Here is a 21,299-nt window from a genome sequence, read left to right as displayed (position 1 = left end):
ATATATTGCTGGTCCGATATACATCACTAGCTGGCCAGATGGCCAAGAATTGGCGTGACCTCGCCCTGAGGCGTCTTACTAGTACATTATTTAATCTATCAATCCGCAGTGCTTGGTTGTTGTTGTATTTACCAAGGCTGCCATGGAAACAGACATCATTCTAACAGCAACACGTTTAATAATTATGTTTTTGACAACGTATGATCACTTAAGAAAAAAAATTATGTTCCTCAAATCTCTTGGAGGGGCACTGTGGATAATAATAAACACGTTTGTTATGTCTAAGCAACCTACTTTCTGCTATTTTCAGCCGACCAGATATGAAATATAATTGCTTTCATTGTTTACCTGCACGCTTCAGCGACTCTGCCCGTCTGCCACAGACTTTAGGGTTTATTTATTTATATTCTGTCTCCTTTAAACACACGTGGAGGTTTTTTTCTGGCCAATATGGGAAAGACCCCCCAACCCCCCAACAAACTCACTGCACCCACAGACAGACAATTGCAGACATTTGACCAAATTTTACATGCACGCACGCACACACACACACACACACACACACACACACACACACACACACACCCTTCTTTACCCATTTAGGCCTAGAATTGTTGAATGCTTTAACCAGTGAAAATAACAGAATAATAGCAGATCTACAAGCTCGCAGCGCGGCACTCGGTGCCGCGCTGTAAGCTTGTATATCTGCTATTTTTGAAAAAGTCGTGAAAATGTGTGCAAATCTTTGAATATTATGCATTTTCAAAGCGAACATTTGTAACTCAAATTTTGCTTCTGGGGGGTCCCTGGAACTAAACAGTAAATTCCCACTGACATAAAAAAAAACACCCATGCAGTAAACATGCTGTTTACTGGGTACTCTAGCCCAGTGGTTCTCAACCTGTGGGTCGGGACCCCCAGGGAGGTCTCCAAATTATTTTGGGGGGTCCCCAGATGATTAACCTAAAGTGCAACATTGTTTTCTCACTCACGAGTAAACAAACCAACATAAAGTTTAAGTGTATAGAGGGTATCTGCAAATTTCTAAAGTAGCAATTTAACGACTTTTGAATGCCTATGAAATGACATTAAACATAGGCCAAATTGTCAAATATTAGAGGCGGAAATTGTGAAAATTGCCAATCTACATGTTCAACCTACGCGAGGCGTTGTAGGTTGAGCATGTAGATATGCTATTTTCACAATAGAACCATATACAAAATGTATTTCCTCAGCTCTTAGTGCTCGTCAGGGTTGGGGGTCCCCAGTTAAAATATGATTATTTTAGGGGTCGCGGCCTGAAAAAGGTTGAGAACCACTGCTCTAGCCTGATTTCAGACTCAGCTGAAGCTTGAGTCTGACATCGTGCCCTGTTTGAGCGATTTCTGGAGGGGAGGGACTTTGACAGCACAGATTGGTTATTTGTTAAACCCTCCCCCACCCCACTGCGCTAATTGGAGGAGCTGTGGCTCCAGAAATCACTTATTATGAACACAATTCCAGACCAGAGAAACGGTCCACTCTGAGAGTGGGCGGGTCTATGGTCTGGAACCAGGCTATGGGTATTGGGTACTCTGCTGTTTACTGGGTATGTGGGCACTGCATGTGCCCATATAGTTGCCCATTTATCCCTCTTTTCACCCACGCAGTGACAGGAGTCGGATTCAAACAAAAAAAAAGGCCCTAGTGTAGATCCCTGAGGGACTCCGGTCGACCATACCGCATACAGTGTTTAAGTGGTTGCTTTCCCTCATTGGCAGGTGATCAGTAAGATACAACAGCAGTGACAACACGCACGCACGCACACACACACACACACACACGCACGCACGCACGCACACACGCACACGCACACACACACACACACACGTGTGGGTGGGGGGGGAGAAATTAAATGGCATAACATGAAAAAGGTGTAAAAAAAACAACAACAAAACAACACCAACAACAAAAGTTGTGGATTGCTAACCTACAGCACTGACTCCGAGTGTGTATCAAATATTATGCCTATGAAAGCCTTCGATGTTTGAGGTCAAACCATTTTGTCTTGTTTTTGCAAAGGTAATTATCCGTAGATGAGCCCTTATTCCTGGCAACAAGGGCTTTGCGTATGTCCCCTCTCTTACAGTAAACACATAATCCAATTTCCCCGTGTTTAAGCAATTTAGGCCTAGAATTATCGAATGCTTTAACCAGTGAAAAATAGCAGATATACAAGCTCACAGCGCGGCACCGAGTGCCGCGCTGCGAGCTTGTAGATCTGCTATTTTTGAAAAAAGTCGTGAAAATGTGAGCAAATCTTTGAATATATGTATTTTCCAAAGCGAACGTTTGTAACTCAAATTTTGCTTCTGGGTGGTCCCTGGAACTAAATATTTTGAGATGGGGGTCCGTGGCCAAATAAATATCATTTTGGGGGTCCTTCACATGAAAAGGTTTGAGAACCACTGTACATAGTAGTCTCTCAAGAACAGACTAACTGAGCTCCAGTTAAGTGAAAAGGACCTTTTCTTTGACGATGGCGAGCCAGATTGCTGACATAGAAACATAGGTCTTTCAAAAAATCTTAGAAGGATTCGAAAGACACTTATAGAATCGGGTCAAAATTCGAATTTTCACGATTTTCCAAAAATAGCCGAGTGCCGCGCTGCGAGCTTGTATACCTGCTATTTTTCAATAGTTAAAGCATAAGATAATGAAACACAATACAGTGTACCCGTTCTGAATGGATTAAGCACGTAGCACAGCCAATTTCCCCGAGATGACTTTAACTTCACAGGAAAAACAAGACAAGCAGCAAAGCACTTACTTGTCAATTTGAGACGCAGATCTCTGCTGCTTTTACGGCCCTTCGTGTTCCTGAATTATTAACCTGGCCATCCTCCCAGGAAACCCAAATCTATAATTATTTCCCGTCTCCAGCCGATCCTGACACTAATGAAGAGCAAGTGAATGATTTATCGCCGTTCATTACAGAGTGTGTGTTGTACACTAAATGAAAGCATCCCTAAAGTGTACACTACGTTTCAGAAATATCAAGGTCGTGCTGTTGGGATTGTGAGCTCGGGATAGTAATTCATAAAGGACAATTCCTCTCGTATTCCCGAGGAAAAAAAATGTGTTGCTTGTCACTGTTACTTTCATTTGAAGGACAATTTATAGTGGAGAGAGAGAGAGAGAGAGAGAGAGAGAGAGAGAGAGAGAGAGAGAGAGAGGGGGGGGGGGGGGGGGGGGGGGGGAGAGAGAGAGAGAGAGAGAGAGAGAGAGAGAGAGAGAGAGAGAGACAGACTCTGGTCCGGTTGCAAGCAGTTTATTTCATGTCTCTAACAAACAGCTGGCCTTTGTTTTGCAACAAGGCTTATTGTTCGTGGAAATGTCTATTTGACAAATTGGGATGCATTTTATATTTGTTATTTTCACACTGTGTTTTGTTTTGTTTTGCTGTATTGTAGCACGTTGTGCTGTACCCATGCATAATTTGCTCCAGTTGCCTTGCCTGCTGTTGAATGGACGTGTGTGTGTGTGTGTGTGTGTGTGTGTGTGTGTGTGTGTGTGTGTGTGTGTGTGTGTGTGTGTGTGTGTGTGTGTGTGTGTGTGTGTGTGTGTGTGTGTGCGTGTGTGCGTGTGTGTGTGCGTGCGTGCGTATGTCCCCTCTCTTACAGTAAACACATAATCCAATTTCCCCGTGTTTAAGCAATTTAGGCCTAGAATTATTGAATGCTTTAACCAGTGGAAAAATAGCAGATATACAAGCTCACAGCGCGGCACCGAGTGCCGCGCTGCGAGCTTGTAGATCTGCTATTTTTGAAAAAGTCGTGAAAATGGACGTGTGTGTGTGTCGTGCGACATTGTGTGGTGGAAGAAGTAGCCTATTATTATTTTATTTTATTTTTTCAACTTAACAATTTTGCTGCCATTTTAAACATAGCTGTAGTAAGCAGCTGCCAAATTGTCCTTACCTTTTAACGTGGGCACGCGCACGCATCGTGCACAATCTGTGCGCGACTCATCTAGTAGACGTGTAGACTCGGTGACAGCTTTCGAATAAAAAAACCCCCATTGAAATAGACATATCCGTTGCCACGCTGTAATCCCTGCTTATCTGCCAGTGTTTACATGAAAAAAACATTGGAGACAGCCAGCTGTGCGCTATGGTAACAAGTGGGCACGTTCGCGCACATAGCAGACGATATGTGCGCAGATCATATGCCAGGCGGGTAGAGGAATCAAACAGCTACAAAATAAATAAAAAACGCGTGGAAAACAGACCATTCTATGGCCCTGCAGTCAGCTCACTTGTTTACAATGAAAAGCTATGCGAACGGAGCTGCGATTGGACGTCAGACCAGATATGGAAACCTAGATCCGGTCCAAACGGGAAATACGACCGGATACAGTCAGGGGGCGGGCCTAAAGTCTCCGAAGCGGCTATATACAGCGACCATACTTTTAATCGTTTCATAATGATTAAAGCTAATTAAATCTTCTGGCTCCTCGGGCATCACAGAGAGGTACAGCGGGAAATCTTCGGTTTCGACGGGGATCGCCGGAAATGAGTTAACCACATAAACCCCAGCATCCTGGAAAACTTTTAGTAGCAGATCGACAAGCTCTCCTTCGGCTATTGTAATTTTCAGCGAAAATCCCCACAATAACGGAAAACAGAAGTTACAATAGTATACAGTATACATCCCAACCATAATAAGGTTTAAGTGGTTAAGTAAAAGTATCAAAAATACTCGTAAGACGCCTCAGGGCGACAAGCGACCTCGCCCTAAAGGGCGAGGTTGCGCCACAGTGATGTGGACATCAGGGATCTCCATATATGGGCATAAAAGGGATTTGTTCCCCTGGCATCAAAGGGATCTCCATATCTCCATATATGGGCATAAAAGGGATGTGTGCCCCCTGGCATCACAGGGATCTCTTTAACAGGGCATCATTAATATTGATGACATCAGGGAACTCCATGTATGGGCATAAAAGGGATTCTGTTAGTGTGACATCACAGTGAAGCCGGAGCGTGATGTCAGAGCGGCAAACCCTTTCTGGTAGAATGGTTCCCCTGACAACATAGTGACATCAGAGCGGCAAACCCATAGACCGTAAAAATATGTACACGTCTACACGCGGACAAGCTGTGACGTTTCTCATAGTAAACCGCAAGCTTTTTTTTGCAGATCCACGACTCATTGTGACCTACTTTCAAATAGAAAGGGTTAAGTAATAAGTATACAATGGGGGTGTATTTGGTTTTCTAATAATAATCTAAATATACAAAGTAACTGTAATGAAGTGAGACGTAGAGGTTTTGCATCTGAGATGCAATGGAGTAGAAGTAAAATGTGTGATCGCCGCTGAGTTTAAAAAGAAAAACACACACACACACACACACACACACACACACACACACACACACACACACACACACACACACACACACAGCTGTGAAATCAGGGCCACTTAACACCTGCTGGAGCTAATGAGGCCTGGCAGAGTGACATGGAGACGTGGCTACGGGCCTCCCTGACAAACAGCCTGAGCCCCAGGAATCAGGGACGTGCTGGGCCCCTGATTCAGCCCGGGAAAAAAGAGTTGTAGAGGCCCTCATTGCGCGCTATAGAGAGAGATCTCTCTCTGTAGCGCTGCTGCTACTCAAAGATTTGCCATTTCGGATCATGACAAGTGACAAGCCAGTGGGCCAATTACTGTACATGAGTTATATTTCGTCGTTGTCGGGTGGAAAATGTCCAAAACCGTTTGTTTTGTATTTATCATTTTAAAGATGATTTAAACTAGTGAAAACAGCCGATCTACAAGCACACTTGTGTGCTTGTAGATCTGCTGTTTTCACTACTTTCGTGCAACGGCCTTGTATGATGAAGCAGGGCTTTGCTTTGCGAAAAAATCTACACATTTGAAACTTGGAGATACAAGGTTTCTGCCAGACAGTGACGATTTACTTTGTTGGCCGCCCAGCCCCCAAAATGGAACGAAGGCCGACATTTTATTTTATTTTTTTTCCTAATGGCCGGCCTGGACCGGCCAGGAATGAACCGGCCGTTCGGGAGTTGTCCCGCTTTTCCCAATGGCCAGCACGTCCCTGGCCCCAGGAATGGCAGCGGACGCCTCACTACACTGCTTTGATCACTGCCCACGAGGGCAACACCCCCCCCCCCCCCCCCCCCCCCCTGACTCCACCTGCTGCCAGGGGCGTCCCACCAAATCCTGGGCCCTGGGTACAAGGATTCACTCACATGTTGTGCTTTAACTATTGAAAAATAGCACATATACAAGCTCAGCAAGCTTGTATATCTGCTATTTTTGAAAAACCCGAATATTTCAAATCCTTCTAAGGTTTTTTGATAAACCTATATGTTTCTATGTCAGTGGTGCTCAAACTTTTTCATGTCAAGGACCCCCAAAATGATATGTCTTTGGCCACGGACCCCCATCTCAAAATATTTAGTTCCAGGGACCCCCCCCAGAAACCAAATTTGAGTTACAAATGTTCGCTTAAAGTACACTATTCACAGATTTGCACACACTTTCATTACTTTAAAAAAAAATAGCAGATATACAAGCTCGCAGCGCGGCACTCGGTGCCGCGCTGTGAGCTTGTATATCTGCTATTTTTCAATAGCTAAAGTATAAAATAATTAAGGCCCCTCCACCCTGGGCCCTAGTGACTCGGTCCCACTTCCCTTGTGACGCCCCTGCCTGCTGCTGGGCTGTGGCTTTGTGTTGGTTGCTTCCTGGTTGTGTGTTTTCGAGCAGGTGTGGAACGTATAAACGCTTATGGGTTTCACCTGGCCTGGGCCCCGCTGTGCCCTGCATAGCAGTTTCTTATTTTGACCGTAAGACCAAATTACTGTAAGCATGTCGGTGTCCAGGTTTTTCTTAGAATACTGTATGTATGGCACTGATTTACTATGAGGCAAAGAAGAGGTCGCCAGCCCAGCACACAAGGAAATCCTTTTCACATGATTTATTTACCTCTCTGGACAGAGAACAACGGACGCGTTTCCACCTGAACGGTCTTCCAATCCTCAGACAACGCTGAGGAAGACCGTTCAGGCCGTGCACCAAAACGACTTTATTTAACTCATCCAGTGCCCGGAATCTCCACTAGAGGGCGCCCAGTGGCCAGAGAATCCACCATAGACATACGCTGTATATGCACAAGCCGTGCGCAGCCATGACGCGCGTGAACTCTTTCCTTTGTGTCATGAACAGGATGAAGTTAGCTTGAAGTTAGCTATTGGCTACCACTCATTTTAGATGCCCAATTTAGCCGTGATTAAACCTTGCGCACCCCATGGATAGGAATAGAACAGAGAAAATGAGCTCCAAAGATCCTGGATTGCATTGGAGTGGACGGCAAATATCGGCGGCGCGACGCTCTCGCAGGCCGATGTAAACAAATCGCGGCCAGCGGCCGGCTCGAAAATTTAGCCCGGTGCTTCGGTAAGGCCTCTGGGTGTTTAAATAATTTTATATAATATCCCGAACTAGTTCGGGATCCGCACCCCGGACGATAAAAAGGCCGAAATAAAGCCGAACTAGTTCGGGATCCGCACAAGAAGAGTTAACTTGGAGTGCTGCAGGTTTTCTGCTCTCGTGCAGTCTCTTTCTCTACTGATGTACTATGACACTATGGCACATTAGCAGTCCACTAGTACTATAGTGGTTCTCTAACGTTTAATTGGGCCCCCATAACTCCATTTGAGTGTTCATATGGAACCAAATGCAAAACCGGTCCACTCAGGCATAGGCCTACAGTACAGTACTCTCTTTAAGCAATAAAGATCCAGTGTCTGCACACTGGATCATGCTCCAAGGTTTAAAACTCGTTAGTTCCTTTATAACATTGGACATGACGTTCCGAGCCATGGCGTTCCGAGCCAAAAAAGAAAAGAAAACGCATGTAAAATGATTTCTGAAAATCAGATTTGAATCACTTTCCTTAGCCTTGCTCAGCCTGCTTAAAACCAATACAAATCAGACCGCTGTCTGTCCGCCGTCTGTGTTAAGCTAATCTCCGGCACCATTGAACTGTTTGCCGTGATATTGTGTGTGCAAAGAATTTAATAAACATGGACCAAATATGTAACTAATATTAGTGTTGTTATAGATGGTAACCCACTGGCATGATGGGTGGACCAGGTTGCAATGTGATGGGTGGACCTAACACCTACTGTAACATTAGTGCTGTAGTCAGTTTCAGGCGGTACTTCTCTGTTGTGGTGGTGATGGGTGGACCTAACATTAGTGCTGTGATTACAGATGGTATTCCTCTGTCATGGTGATGGGTGGGCCTAACATTAGTGCTGTCTTTACAGATGGTATTCCTCTGTCATGGTGATGGGTGGGCCTAACATTAGTGCTGTCTTTACAGATGGTATTCCTCTGTCATGGTGATGGGTGGGCCTAACATTAGTGCTGTGATTACAGATGGTATTCCTCTGTCATGGTGATGGGTGGACCTAACATTAGTGCTGTGATTACAGATGGTATTCCTCTGTCATGATGGGTGGACCTAACATTAGTGCTGTGTTTACAGATGGTATTCCTCTGTCATGGTGATGGGTGGACCTAACATTAGTGCTGTGATTACAGATGGTATTCCTCTGTCATGGTGATGGGTGGACCTAACATTAGTGCTGTGATTACAGATGGTATTCCTCTGTCATGGTGGTGATGGGTGGGCCTAACATTAGTGATGTGATTACAGATGGTATTCCTCTGTCATGGTGATGGGTGGGCCTAACATTAGTGCTGTGATTACAGATGGTATTCCTCTGTCATGGTGGTGATGGGTGGGCCTAACATTAGTGCTGTCTTTGCAGATGGTATTCCTCTGTCATGGTGATGGGTGGGCCTAATATTAGTGCTGTGATTACAGATGGTATTCCTCTGTCATGGTGATGGGTGGGCCTAACATTAGTGCTGTGATTACAGATGGTATTCCTCTGTCATGGTGATGGGTGGACCTAACATTAGTACTGTCTTTACAGATGGTATTCCTCTGTCGTGGTGATGGGTGGACCTAACATTAGTGCTGTCTTTACAGATGGTATTCCTCTGTCATGGTGGTGATGGGTGGATCTAACATTAGTGCTGTCTTTACAGATGGTATTCCTCTGTCGTGGTGATGGGTGGACCTAACATTAGTGCTGTCTTTACAGATGCTATTCCTCTGTCATGATGGGTGGACCTAACATTAGTGCTGTGATTACAGATGGTATTCCTCTGTCATGGTGATGGGTGGACCTAACATTAGTGCTGTCTTTACAGATGGTATTCCTCTGTCGTGGTGATGGGTGGACCTAACATTAGTGCTGTGATTACAGATGGTATTCCTCTGTCATGATGGGTGGACCTAACATTAGTGTTGTGATTACAGATGGTATTCCTCTGTCATGATGGGTGGACCTAACATTAGTGCTGTGATTACAGATGGTATTCCTCTGTCATGATGGGTGGACCTAACATTAGTGCTGTGATTACAGATGGTATTCCTCTGTCATGATGGGTGGACCTAACATTAGTGCTGTCTTTACAGATGGTATTCCTCTGTCATGGTGATGATGGGTGGACCTAACATTAGTGTTGTGATTACAGATGGTATTCCTCTGTCATGGTGATGGGTGGACCTAACATTAGTGCTGTCTTTACAGATGGTATTCCTCTGTCATGGTGATGGGTGGACCTAACATTAGTGCTGTCTTTACAGATGGTATTCCTCTGTCATGGTGATGATGGGTGGACCTAACATTAGTGTTGTGATTACAGATGGTATTCCTCTGTCGTGGTGGGTGGACCAGGGAGGAGAGAGGAGGACCTACTGGGGAGGATTCCTGCCTGGAGTTCAGCAGTGCTCCTGCAGCCTGGAAGAGAACTGCATGGATATGAACTACTTCTGCAACTGTGACGCCGACACTAACACATGGTATGTATGTACACTAATACATGGTATTTATGTACCTTGATACATGGAATATGTACGCTGAATACAATGCATACTGTATGTATGTACACTGATACATGGTATGTATGTACACTAATACACTAATACTGTAGGCTATACGCATACGGTATGTGCGTTGGCTCTCGCCAACTTGCCTGGCACATACCGTATAGCCTACAATACTTGGAATGATTTTAAGATTTTAAAGTTTGTTTTTTCGCACACCCGGTTCCTTTCAAACAGGTGCGCAGGCGACATGACAGTATACATAGTAAGATTAGACCCGCACACTGCCACTTGCAACGTTCAAGAGAACATTTTATTAGAGCAACGTTTCGGTTGTGAGACCTTCCTCAGGCTAGCCTTTGTTCGTAAATTAACAACTTACTTGATCATACAGAGTCACACAAAAGCATCAAAAGTAGCAGATCCACAAGCTCGAAACGTGGAAAACCCTGAAAATTAACTGTTTTTTTTTTTACATGAGGTTTCCACCCGACACCGACCGAGACAGACGATATAGAGGACATGCAGATAACTTACTGTAGTGTACCATATGACTTTTGCATTAAGATGGCAAAAACGTTTTAGAACTGAGCACCATATTGGCCAAAGCAGAAAATCATTCCCACAGTCAGGGACGTGCTGGCCATTGGGAAAAGCGGGACAACTCCCGAACGGCTGGTTCATTCCGGTCCAGGCCGGCCATTAGGAAAAAAATCACACCCGTGTGAAGTGGAGCTGTGTGTGTGTGTGTGTGTGTGTGTGTGTGTGTGTGTGTGTGTGTGTGTGTGTGTGTGTGTGTGTGTGTGTGTGTGTGTGTGTGTGTGTGTGTGTGTGTGTGTGTGTGTATGTGTGTAGATCATGTGTACCGATTTTTGTGACATTTGAAGAAAATATGTAGGAAAAGGAGCAAAAAGTGTGTTTTGGAGAAAATTCAAGATGGCGGAAAATCTATCCTGGCGCAAATGGGCGTGGCCTATATGGGGAGATGCGTCTTGACCCAAGGAATCCAGGGAAAAAAGAATTGTAATTTTCCGATCTACGGTTCAAGAGTTACGGGGCAAAACGTAAAGTGGGCCGTTATAGCGCCACCATTAGGCCGAGTGATGTAATTATTTTTCGATTCATTCTTAAAATCATTATGAATCTCCTCTCCGAGGTTTGAAACTGTAGCTCCTATGGTTTACGAGAGAAAAATACTTGAAAGTGATTTCTTGCATTGTCCCATTATAAGTCAATGGGGACAATTAAGCGTCGTTTTTTGCCGATTACGTCGGCATGGTAAGGCGGATCGGAACGAAAGGTAATAGAACACCATTCCCGGCCGAGCCGCACATTTTGATGTATATATTGCGCGAGTGGCGTAAATGGTGCGGCACTAGTTACGCGCCGAAGTCAGGCTACATACACACACACAGACAGACACACAGACAGACACACACACAGACCCACACAGCCACGTATAGGGAGCTGCACACAGCTCCAAAAATACAAATAAAATGTCGGCCTTCGTTCCATTTTGGGGGCTGGGCGGCCAACAAAGTAAATCGTCACTGTCGGGCAGAAACCTTGTATCTCCAAGTTTCAAATTTGTAATTTTTTTTTTTCACAAAGCAAAGCCCTGCTTCATCATACAAGGCCGTTACACAAAAGTAGTGAAAACAGACGATCTACAAGCACACAACGCCTCGCACCGCGAGGCGTTGTGTGCTTGTAGATCGGCTGTTTTCACTAGTTTAAATCATTTTAAAAATGATAAATACAAAACAAACGGTTTTGGACATACAAGGTTTCCACCCGACAACGATGAAATATAACTCATGTAATTGGCCCACTGGCTTGTCACTTGTCATGATCTGAAATGGCAAATCTTTGAGTAGCAGCAGCGCTATAGAGAGAAATCTCTCTCTATAGCGCGCAATGAGGGCCTCTCCAACTCTTTTTCCCGGGCTGAATCAGGGGCCCAGCACGTCCCTGCGGGCCACAGTGTAAACCTTTTTTTTTATTATAGATCCAGTCCACTGAATCACACCCTTCTGCTGCACTTTTCCAAGGTTAATACATCTATGATTAAGCTCTGAATTGCCTGAATGGAGTTATATCAGAACATGGCTGCATTTCAAAAGGTGAGCTGGATCAAGGCTAGTGCAAGCCTGGATCAAGGCTGAGTCAGGCACCCGGAACTAGAGGCAAGCAAACTGACACTAAGGGAGCCAACCCAGGGCAAAGCAAGGAAAGGCAAGAGGCGCATCACCTACTGTATTTAGATGCACCGCGGCGCCACAACTTACTCTAGCAACACCGTAGAACTCAAGACCCTGATGTTAGATACAGGGACGTGCTGGGCCCCTGATTCAGCCTGGGAAAAAGGGTTGGAGAGGCGCTCATTGCGCGCTATAGAGAGAGATCTCTCTCTATAGCGCTGCTGCTACTTTGCCATTTCAGATCATGACAAGTGACAAGCCAGTGGGCCCATTACATGAGTTAAATGTTGTCGTTGTCGGGTGGAAACCTTGTATGTCCAAAACCGTTTGTTTTGTATTTATCATTTTAAAAATGATAAATGATAAAATGATAAAAAAAACTAGTGAAAACAGCCGATCTACAAGCACTGCTTGTAGATCTGCTGTTTTCACTACTTTTGTGTGACGGCCTTGTATGATGAAGCAGGGCTTTGGAGGCAACAGAGTGATTTTAGGCATTGATACTTTTAAACGCCTTTGGGGCAGTGAACGTACACACACACACACATGCACACGTGCGCACACACACACACACACACACACACACACACACACACACACACACACACACACACACACACACACACACACACACACACACACACACACACACACACACGTACGAGCGAGGAGATTTAGCTTATTATTACAAAACATAAATTGCAGCCCTACAGTATATACATTTCAGCCATTTGAAAGTAGTCGATCTACAATCTCACAATGCGTCGCATCTAGCCTGACACTCAGCCTGAATTGACATTTCGTATCGCCGAAACAAAGAAATTAAAGGGGTGTGGCTAGCGCTGGAACTAGGCTACGTCGCATCTATTTTCAAAAGCTTTTTATATGCGTTTTATACATTGGAAAACTCGTGAAATGGGACATTCTGCATAATGAGTATTTTAACTTTTGTACGATAAGTATATTTTGAAAATACTTTTTGTACTGTACTTTGACTCAAGTAAATGTAGAATTCCTGACTTTAACTTGTAACAGAGTGTTTGTACATTGCAGTATTAATACTTTAACAAGAATGTAGTACTTTTTCCACCACTGCGCGCGCACGCACGCACGCACGCGCACGCACGCGCACGCACACACACACACACACACACTCACACTCACACTCACACTCACACTCACACTCACACTCACACACACACAGAGAGAGAGACCAACGTATATGGCGGGCCTCTTATCTTACCGCCTCTTCCATCACTATCTCTGATGGGATCAAAATAGCACAGCGGCGGCGGACATTGATATGTATTATTGTCCACTTCTTTTCCAATTTCCTTCCCAGATTGGACGCCGCGGCGCTCCGTCACACGTCGCACTAGATTTCCAAAGTGCTGTGTCGAGACGAGAGAGAGCTACAGCGAGAGTAGAGAGAGAGAGAGCAGGGACGTGCTGGGCCCCTGATTCAGCCCGGGAAAAAGAGTTGGAGAGGCCCTCATTGCGCGCTATAGAGAGAGATCTCTCTCTATAGCGCTGCTGCTACTCAAAGATTTGCCATTTCAGATCATGACAAGTGACAAGCCAGTGGGCCAATTACATGAGTTATATTTCATCGTTGTCGGGTGGAAACCTTGTATGTCCAAAACCGTTTGTTTTGTATTTATCATTTTAAAAAATGATTTAAACTAGTGAAAACAGCCGATCTACAAGCACACAACGCCTCGCACCGCGAGGCGTTGTGTGCTTGTAGATCTGCTGTTTTCACTACTTTTGTGCAACTGCCTTATATGATGAAGCAGGGCTTGACTTTGCGAAAAAAATTATAAATTTGAAACTTGGAGATGCGAGGTTTCTGCCCGACAGTGACGATATACTTTGTTGGCCCCACAGCCCCCAAAATGGAACAAATAATATAATTTAATTTTTTCCTAATGGCCAGCCTGGACCGGCCGGGGATGAACCGGCCGTTCGGGAGTTGTCCCGCTTTTCCCAATGGCCAGCACGTCCCTGGTCGAGACGAGAGAGAGCTACAGCGAGAGTAGAGAGAGAGAGAGAGGGAGAGGAGAAACGTTTCCTGATTGTTTCAATCTCACATCAGTCTTCTTCTCTCTCCTCCATCTTTTATTACAGGGCTAATGACACTGGAGTCCTGTCCTACAAGGATCACTTACCGGTGACTCAGATCGTGATTGGAGACACCAACCGAACGGGCTCCGAGGCTGTCTACCGCATCGGCCCTCTGCGTTGTTATGGAGACAGTAGGTGAACTGTTTAAAAAAAAGAAAACGCTTTCCGCCCAGACATTTCCGCCAGACAGACACAGACTCGCTGCATGATGTGTTTTGCTGCCCTTTTGCTGACAAAACTCCCCCGTTGAAAACTGTTTTCTGAACATTCACACACTTCATCCTCCCCCCCCCCCCCCCATATACGGTAGCACACAGGGGCGTCACAAGGGGTAGGAAAGTGGGACTGAGTTACCAGGGCCCAAGGTGGAGGGGCCCTAGTAGTAACTTTAGCTATTGAGAAATAGCAGATATACAAGCTCACACTGTGAGCTTGTAGATCTGCTATTTTTGAAAAGTCGTGAAAATGTGTGCAAATCTTTGAATATGTATTTCTTAAGCGAACATTTGTAACTCAAATTTTGCTTCCGGATGGGTCCCTGGAACTAAATATTTTGAGATGGGGGTCCGTGGCCAAATACATATCATTTTGGGGGAATCCTTCACATGAAAAAGTTTGAGCATCACTGACATGGAAACATGGGTTTCTTGCACACATTTTTACAAATTTTCAAAAATAGCAGATCTACAAGCTCACAGCGTGGCACTCGGTGCCGCGCTGTGAGCTTGTATATCTGTTATTTTCAATAGTTAACATTCATGGGGGGCCCGCAGTGAATCCTTGTACCCAGGGCCCAGACTTTGGTGTGACGCCCCTGGTAGCACATCACTATTTCTTGCCCTCTTTTTTTAAGCTGTGCTAGCCCACTTCTACATCTGAACGTCTTTCTATAATGTACGGCATAAACAGCTGCAACTGATCGCAACACAAAATGGTTACCTTTTTTTTTGGGGGGGGGGGGGGGGGGGGCAAGGAAATATCTTTAATTTTGTAGCCTTTTAGACTCAAATACCTAATTTATTCATCTTAGAATGGTGTCATGCAGAAATTCTAGACAGATCTACATTACAAGCTTGCGTGAAATCGTGGCTTGGCTTTCGGCACACGGCACTGTCATACATATAACTCAAGATTAACAGCCCTATTTTGAGGGTAGATAGGCGTGTATATTGACATTTGGTGTGTACATTGACAATTTGTGTGCGTGCGTGCGTGCGTCCAGGCTATAGGCAGGGACGTGCAGAGAATGTTAGAGAAGCAAGGGCTGAAATTTCTGAATATCGAAAATAGCATAACTCCAAGCTAATTTTTGGAGGTCAGCTATTTTCGGTACTTGATACCACAGTGAATAATAATCAAGTCAATACTGGAGATGTGACTTACGCCATAGATTTCTACACAGAGAGGGTCATTCTTTCAGCATAAGATGCTGCATTCAAATTCGGACAAGAATGCTGCCTTCAGCTACTGTAATGGCATAGAAAGAGGTTCATTTGCATTTCATTCACCATAGTAAAAACTGCATACTGTACATGGTCTGGAGAGGTCACTTTTTACTGACGGATAAAAGGGCAGCCCCCTTTGATGTCTATGTGCCAGGCTACAGGCGTCATCTAGCGAGGCGTGCGCTGTTTCTCTATTTCTATTTTTGGCTCACTTTAGTTTGACGGCGAAGGAGATTCTCACAGATACAAATCTGCTAATCACACATATGCTTTATGTCATGTCATATTTACGTTTTTATTTTATTTTATAATATTAATTATGTTTCAAATATCTTTATTGTCAAGCACCGCATAAAGATATACATTTTCAAATCATAATGTCTTGCTCTTAATTCCGCAGGGTTGGATCTTCTAGTGCAGCGCTTGTCAAACATTTTCAAGTCAATTAAGGACCTCAAATTGATGTGCATTTGGCTGTGGGACATAAATCCTACTCTTACCTAACAAAGGAAACCAAAAAAATAAAAAAGAGAAAAACTAATATCTAACCTAATATAAACTAAGAAAACAGAGGAGAAACTAATAACAAAAAGAGAGGTCATACACCGCTACACACCCAAGGTGTTACATTATTCAGGGTGCTTTTAATATCCCACCCAAAGGCACTTAACTTTGATCAGAGGTGGGGGAGCAGAATTGTGGGTGCAGACAACCCGTTCTCACCCCAGCGGCGTTACACCCTTGACATGCTTTGGACGCGCTTTCGGCTTCATGCCTGAGACGCGCAGGAACGCTTTCGGCACCATGGTGAGAAGCGCAGGGAGAGTGTTAGTGCCCATGCGCCGACACATGTTGACTCCAATAGTTATCCTCCCTGAGTGGGAGGCAAACCCGGACCTTGGTTATAGTGGCCACCGTGGTCTTCCTACTGAGCTACCAAGCGGCTGGGCAAACCCCCATTTTTGTTGTGTTATCTTTGACAACGTAGATACAGGGGGACAATAATATTTACCAGTACGACTCCCTAATCGGGAGATAAGCGACCATCAGGTCGCAGCGTGATTTTAGGGCAAAATGTGTAGAAGCAGTGTCCAAAAATGTGTTTGAAAAAATCGGCCTGATGGTGGCGCTATATGGGACAGATCCATGTTGATGAGATGAGTGTAGACATACTGTGTACCGATTTGCATGATTTTAGGGCAAAATCTGTAGGAGTAGTATCCAAAAATGTGTTTTAAAAAATCGGCCTGAAGCTGGCGCTAAATGGGACAGATCCATGTTGATGACATGATTGTAGACTAAGTGTGTACCGATTTGCGTGATTTTTTTCTAGAGGGTGCATTTCACTGGTACAAGGTCTACTAAAAGGAGATCCTAGAAAAGACTAAGCTTATTTCCACAGGAAACCATTTAAGTATCTCATATAACATTGATTGCCAGACGAATAGAACACAGTACTATGCAGTAGATATGTAAATAAAATAAAATGAAAGAACAAAAAAAAAAGAAAACAGTAAGTCTAAACAAACAGTAAGTATAAAGAAGGGGCAGGGGAGGGTAGGGCTGGGCTAGTTTCTTTTTTTTTTACCAGTTGCGAACGGCTGCTGCCTGTAAGTGGTTTTTCAGGGCAATTTTAAATGATGCTAGTGATCCACACTCCTTTATGGCCTTCGGTAAGGCTTTCCACATGTTGGTGGTATAGCAGAAGAAAGAGTTTGACCCTTTGTTGGTTTTGACTCTGGGTTGAAAGTGATCTGTGGCGCTGCATCTGGTGTTGTAATTATGGACATCCTTAACGTTTATAAAGTATTTTGACAGGTACTTGGGTATCATAGTGGTGTAGTGTATCTTGTACACCAGGCCCATTGCAAGTTGCTGTACTCTGTCATCTACTCTGAGCCACCCCACTCTTCTCACCACTGCGTCATGGTGAGACACAGTGGGGGACATGACAGGGTGTCATGGGTCTGACGCAGTGGGGGTGAGAACGTGTTGCAGCAGAAGGGAGGGTTTAATTCGATTTTGTTGGAATTTTATTAATAGTCCCAGGTGGTCATTATGAACTGGGCTCTGAACTGAGTAACATGTCCAAAATGTCACAATTCATTATTATTAACTTTATCATAACTACAGTATTAACTAAATGTATTATTTCCTCCCAAGATATGTCATCTTAATAATCTGCCCTTGGCAGTCTGTTCGAGGTGCCGTAGATCCGTTGGCTAGCTGTACAACATACATGGGCAACTGGCGGCCCGGGGGCCACATGCGGCCCCCACCTTCACTTAATGCGGCCCGCAGGTTAACTATGGAATACTGATATATTATTATTCAGCTGTTACAATTCATAACATGACCTGCTTTAATTATGTCAGTCTATATTAGTAGTTTAATGACTACTATAGTAGTAATAAAATGTATATTTGTTTTATGTCCAATGTATTTGTATTTAGGTTCCTAAAGTTGAGTATATAACTAAATGCGTTTGAAATTAATTCAAAATGTTAGATTTCAGGTTTCCAATTCAAATATAACAAAAAAGAAATCAGGATGCGTTTTGAGCTTGTAGATCTGCTATTTAAATGTAAATGTATGACCTACTCGATCACACTACAGCATAACACAAAAGCTTCGACGTGCTTTGAGCTTGTAGATCTGCTACTTTTGATATTTTTTTTATATTTGAATCCTGAAAGGCAACAGTTTTGGACATAATGAGGTTTCCAGCCAACACAGACAGTATTTTCCAACCTGACTTACCGACATAACATATTTTCCGTCTACAAATTCAAATCTTTCAGAAAAGTGAATATAATATCACATTCGGCAAAAAAATAGCAGATCTACAAGCTCACAATGCTTTGCAACACAATGTGTTGTGAGCTTGTAGATCGGCTATTACAGTCTGCAACAAAAAAAAGGAGAGATTTGCCAGCTTATAGATCTGTTTTACCAAGTGATTGAGGGTCTATCGTGGTTCAGACCTCGTTCTGTCAATTTGTTCAAACACTCCTGTTCATTTTGTTCTGGATCTCCATGCTTTGTGGAATGTCTCCCTGCTTTGAGCCAAAGGCCTATAGCTGTCACCTTGTTTATCAGGGCACAATCTGAAACCGGATTCCTTTTGACTTTGAAATGCACTTTATTGAGCCAGACTTTTTTTAATGCTCAAAGTCCGCTGTGATGTTTCACAGTCTGTCAGGCTGCTTCTGATGGACTTTTGGATTTGTTTTGCCTTTTGTTCTTTTTGCTCAGTTGTCCTTCTGGTGGTGTCTTGTGCTTTGACACACACAACTGCTTTCATGCTTTTTCCACCATACTTTTACATGGAATAGATCCTCTCTTACCGATCCACTAAAACCCTCTATACTTATACTTAGTGAATTAACCCATTCAGAACGGGTACACATTATAGTGTATTATTATTTTATGCTTTAACTATTGACAAATAGCAGATATACAAGCTCACAGCGCGGCACCGAGTGTCACGCTGCGAGCTTGTAGATCTGCTATTTTTGAAAAATCGTGAAAATCTGAATTTTGACCCGATTCTATAAGTGTCTTTTGAAGATTTTTTGAAAAAAAACCTATGTTTCTATGTCAGCAATCTGGCCAGCCTTCGTCAAAGAAAAGGTCCTTTTCACTTAAATGGAGCTCAGTTAGTCTGTTCTTGAGAGACTACTGTGTCAGTGGTTCTCAAACCTTTTCATGTGAAGGACCCCCGAAATGATATGTATTTGGCCACGGACCCCCATCTCAAAATATTTAGTTCCAGTATACACAGTATAAACCCAACATACAATATGTCACATTTAGGGCTGTCACGATTATGACATTTTACATTACGATTAATTGTCACTCAAATAATTGCGATTAACAATTTAATTGTGTTTTTGTCGTTGACAATTACATTTCTCTTTGGCTTGTAGGCTTTGAAGTTGTACATGGTAGATATGACACATAACCTAAATGTATAAAGAAATGAAGGACTACTTTACACTTTAAAAAAGAACATTGATAGTGGAAATAGACGATCTAGAGCTTGTAGATCTGCTATTTCCACTATTTTTTTTTAAATGTTTGAACATATATCCACCTCTTTCCGCGGGAGTTTGCTGGAGGCGACTGGAGATTATTTGGACCACACTTCCGGTTTAACAGCAGACATACAAGCTCACGTCGCGTTGCAGATGCAGCCTGTTGTGAGCTTGTAAATCACACTCGGCTGCGGCACCGGAAGCTCGGTACAGCATCTGCGCAATGCACTATGGGGCGTTGGAAACTCGTGGATAAACATTTTTCAACATGTAAACGATTATGACGATTATCACAACACAATTGCGATTATGTCAAATAATTGCGATTAGATGATTATGTAACAATTGTGACAGCCTTAGTCACATTAAAAGTGGTTATAATGTACCTGTCATTACCCGCTTGCTGTCTCCTCCTCAGAGTGGCTGTGGAACAGAATACCTGAGCAAGGTGGCCGACCCAAAACAAAGAAAAATCTTGACTAGGTACAGACTCAGTGAGCACAGTCTTGCAATCGAGAAAGGACGTCACAGGCATACCTGGCTCCCTAGAGAAGACAGACTTTGCACCCACTGCACACAAAATGAAGTGGAAACTGAGCTACACTTTCTAACCACCTGTCCGCTGTACCAAGACATCAGAGACACATACTTCCCACAGATCATAACCACCCAAATAGAGAGTTTGAAAATATGACCAATGATGAAAAACTCCCATACCTGCTGGGTGAAGTAAAACAATGTGCAAACACAGCAGCAAGATTCGTGAGCTGCTGTGATAGGAGAAGGATATCAAATGGAAGCCAACCACCTTAAAAAACATTGTATATATCACTGCTCTGCCTGCACGTTACCGTGATGCATGAAAACTGTTTTCACCTGTACATATTTTGTTCTGATTGTATTGTATTGTGTACACTTCTGCTTTGGCAATGTAAACTATGTTTTCTCATGCCAATAAAGCCCTTTGAATTGAATTGAAATTGAATTGGAACGCTGCGTCCTTCTCTCGTCTTCTCTCATGTCTTCTCTCATGTCTTCTCCTCAGAGTGGCTGTAGAACGCTGCGTCCTTCTCTCATGTCTTCTCTCATGTCTTCTCCTCAGAGTGGCTGTGGAACGCTGCGTCCTTCTCTCATGTCTTCTCTCATGTCTACTCCTCAGAGTGGCTGTAGAACGCTGCGTCCTTCTCTCATGTCTTCTCTCATGTCTTCTCCTCAGAGTGGCTGTGGAACGCTGCGTCCTTCTCTCATGTCTTCTCTCATGTCTTCTCCTCAGAGTGCTGTGGAACGCTGCGTCCTCCTCTCATGTCTTCTCTCATGTCTTCTCCTCAGAGTGGCTGTGGAACGCTGCGTCCTTCTACCAGGAGTCCTCCTACCTTCACTTCCCCACCCTGCAGGCTGAGCTGGGCTCGGACATCTCCTTCTACTTCAAGACCAGCTCTCCCTCAGGAGTGTTCCTGGAGAACCTGGGCCTCAAGGACTTCATCAGAGTGGAGCTCAGCTGTGAGTACATACACAC

The 21,299-nt window shown here is 44.0% G+C and overlaps 1 protein-coding gene across 1 annotated transcript in view; it reads left to right on the top strand.

Annotated features, from left to right (window-relative positions):
* LOC308308240 (contactin-associated protein-like 5) overlaps nucleotides 1-21,299 on the top strand; it is a gene marked incomplete at both ends in the record, with an annotated part of 253,821 nt that overhangs the window by 191,425 nt on the left and 41,097 nt on the right. The window contains 3 exons of the mRNA XM_080753618.1: nucleotides 9,796-9,952; nucleotides 14,305-14,432; nucleotides 21,113-21,283. Coding sequence (XP_080609744.1) covers nucleotides 9,796-9,952; nucleotides 14,305-14,432; nucleotides 21,113-21,283 — 456 coding nt within the window. The remainder of the gene's footprint in view (nucleotides 1-9,795; nucleotides 9,953-14,304; nucleotides 14,433-21,112; nucleotides 21,284-21,299) is intronic.

Source organism: Nannobrachium achirus (assembly GCF_963921795.1).
Source record: "Nannobrachium achirus genome assembly, chromosome: 22".
NCBI lineage: Eukaryota > Metazoa > Chordata > Actinopteri > Myctophiformes > Myctophidae > Nannobrachium > Nannobrachium achirus.
Note: the sequence above shows the minus strand (reverse complement) of the source record. Positions and strands in the feature narration are given on the sequence as shown.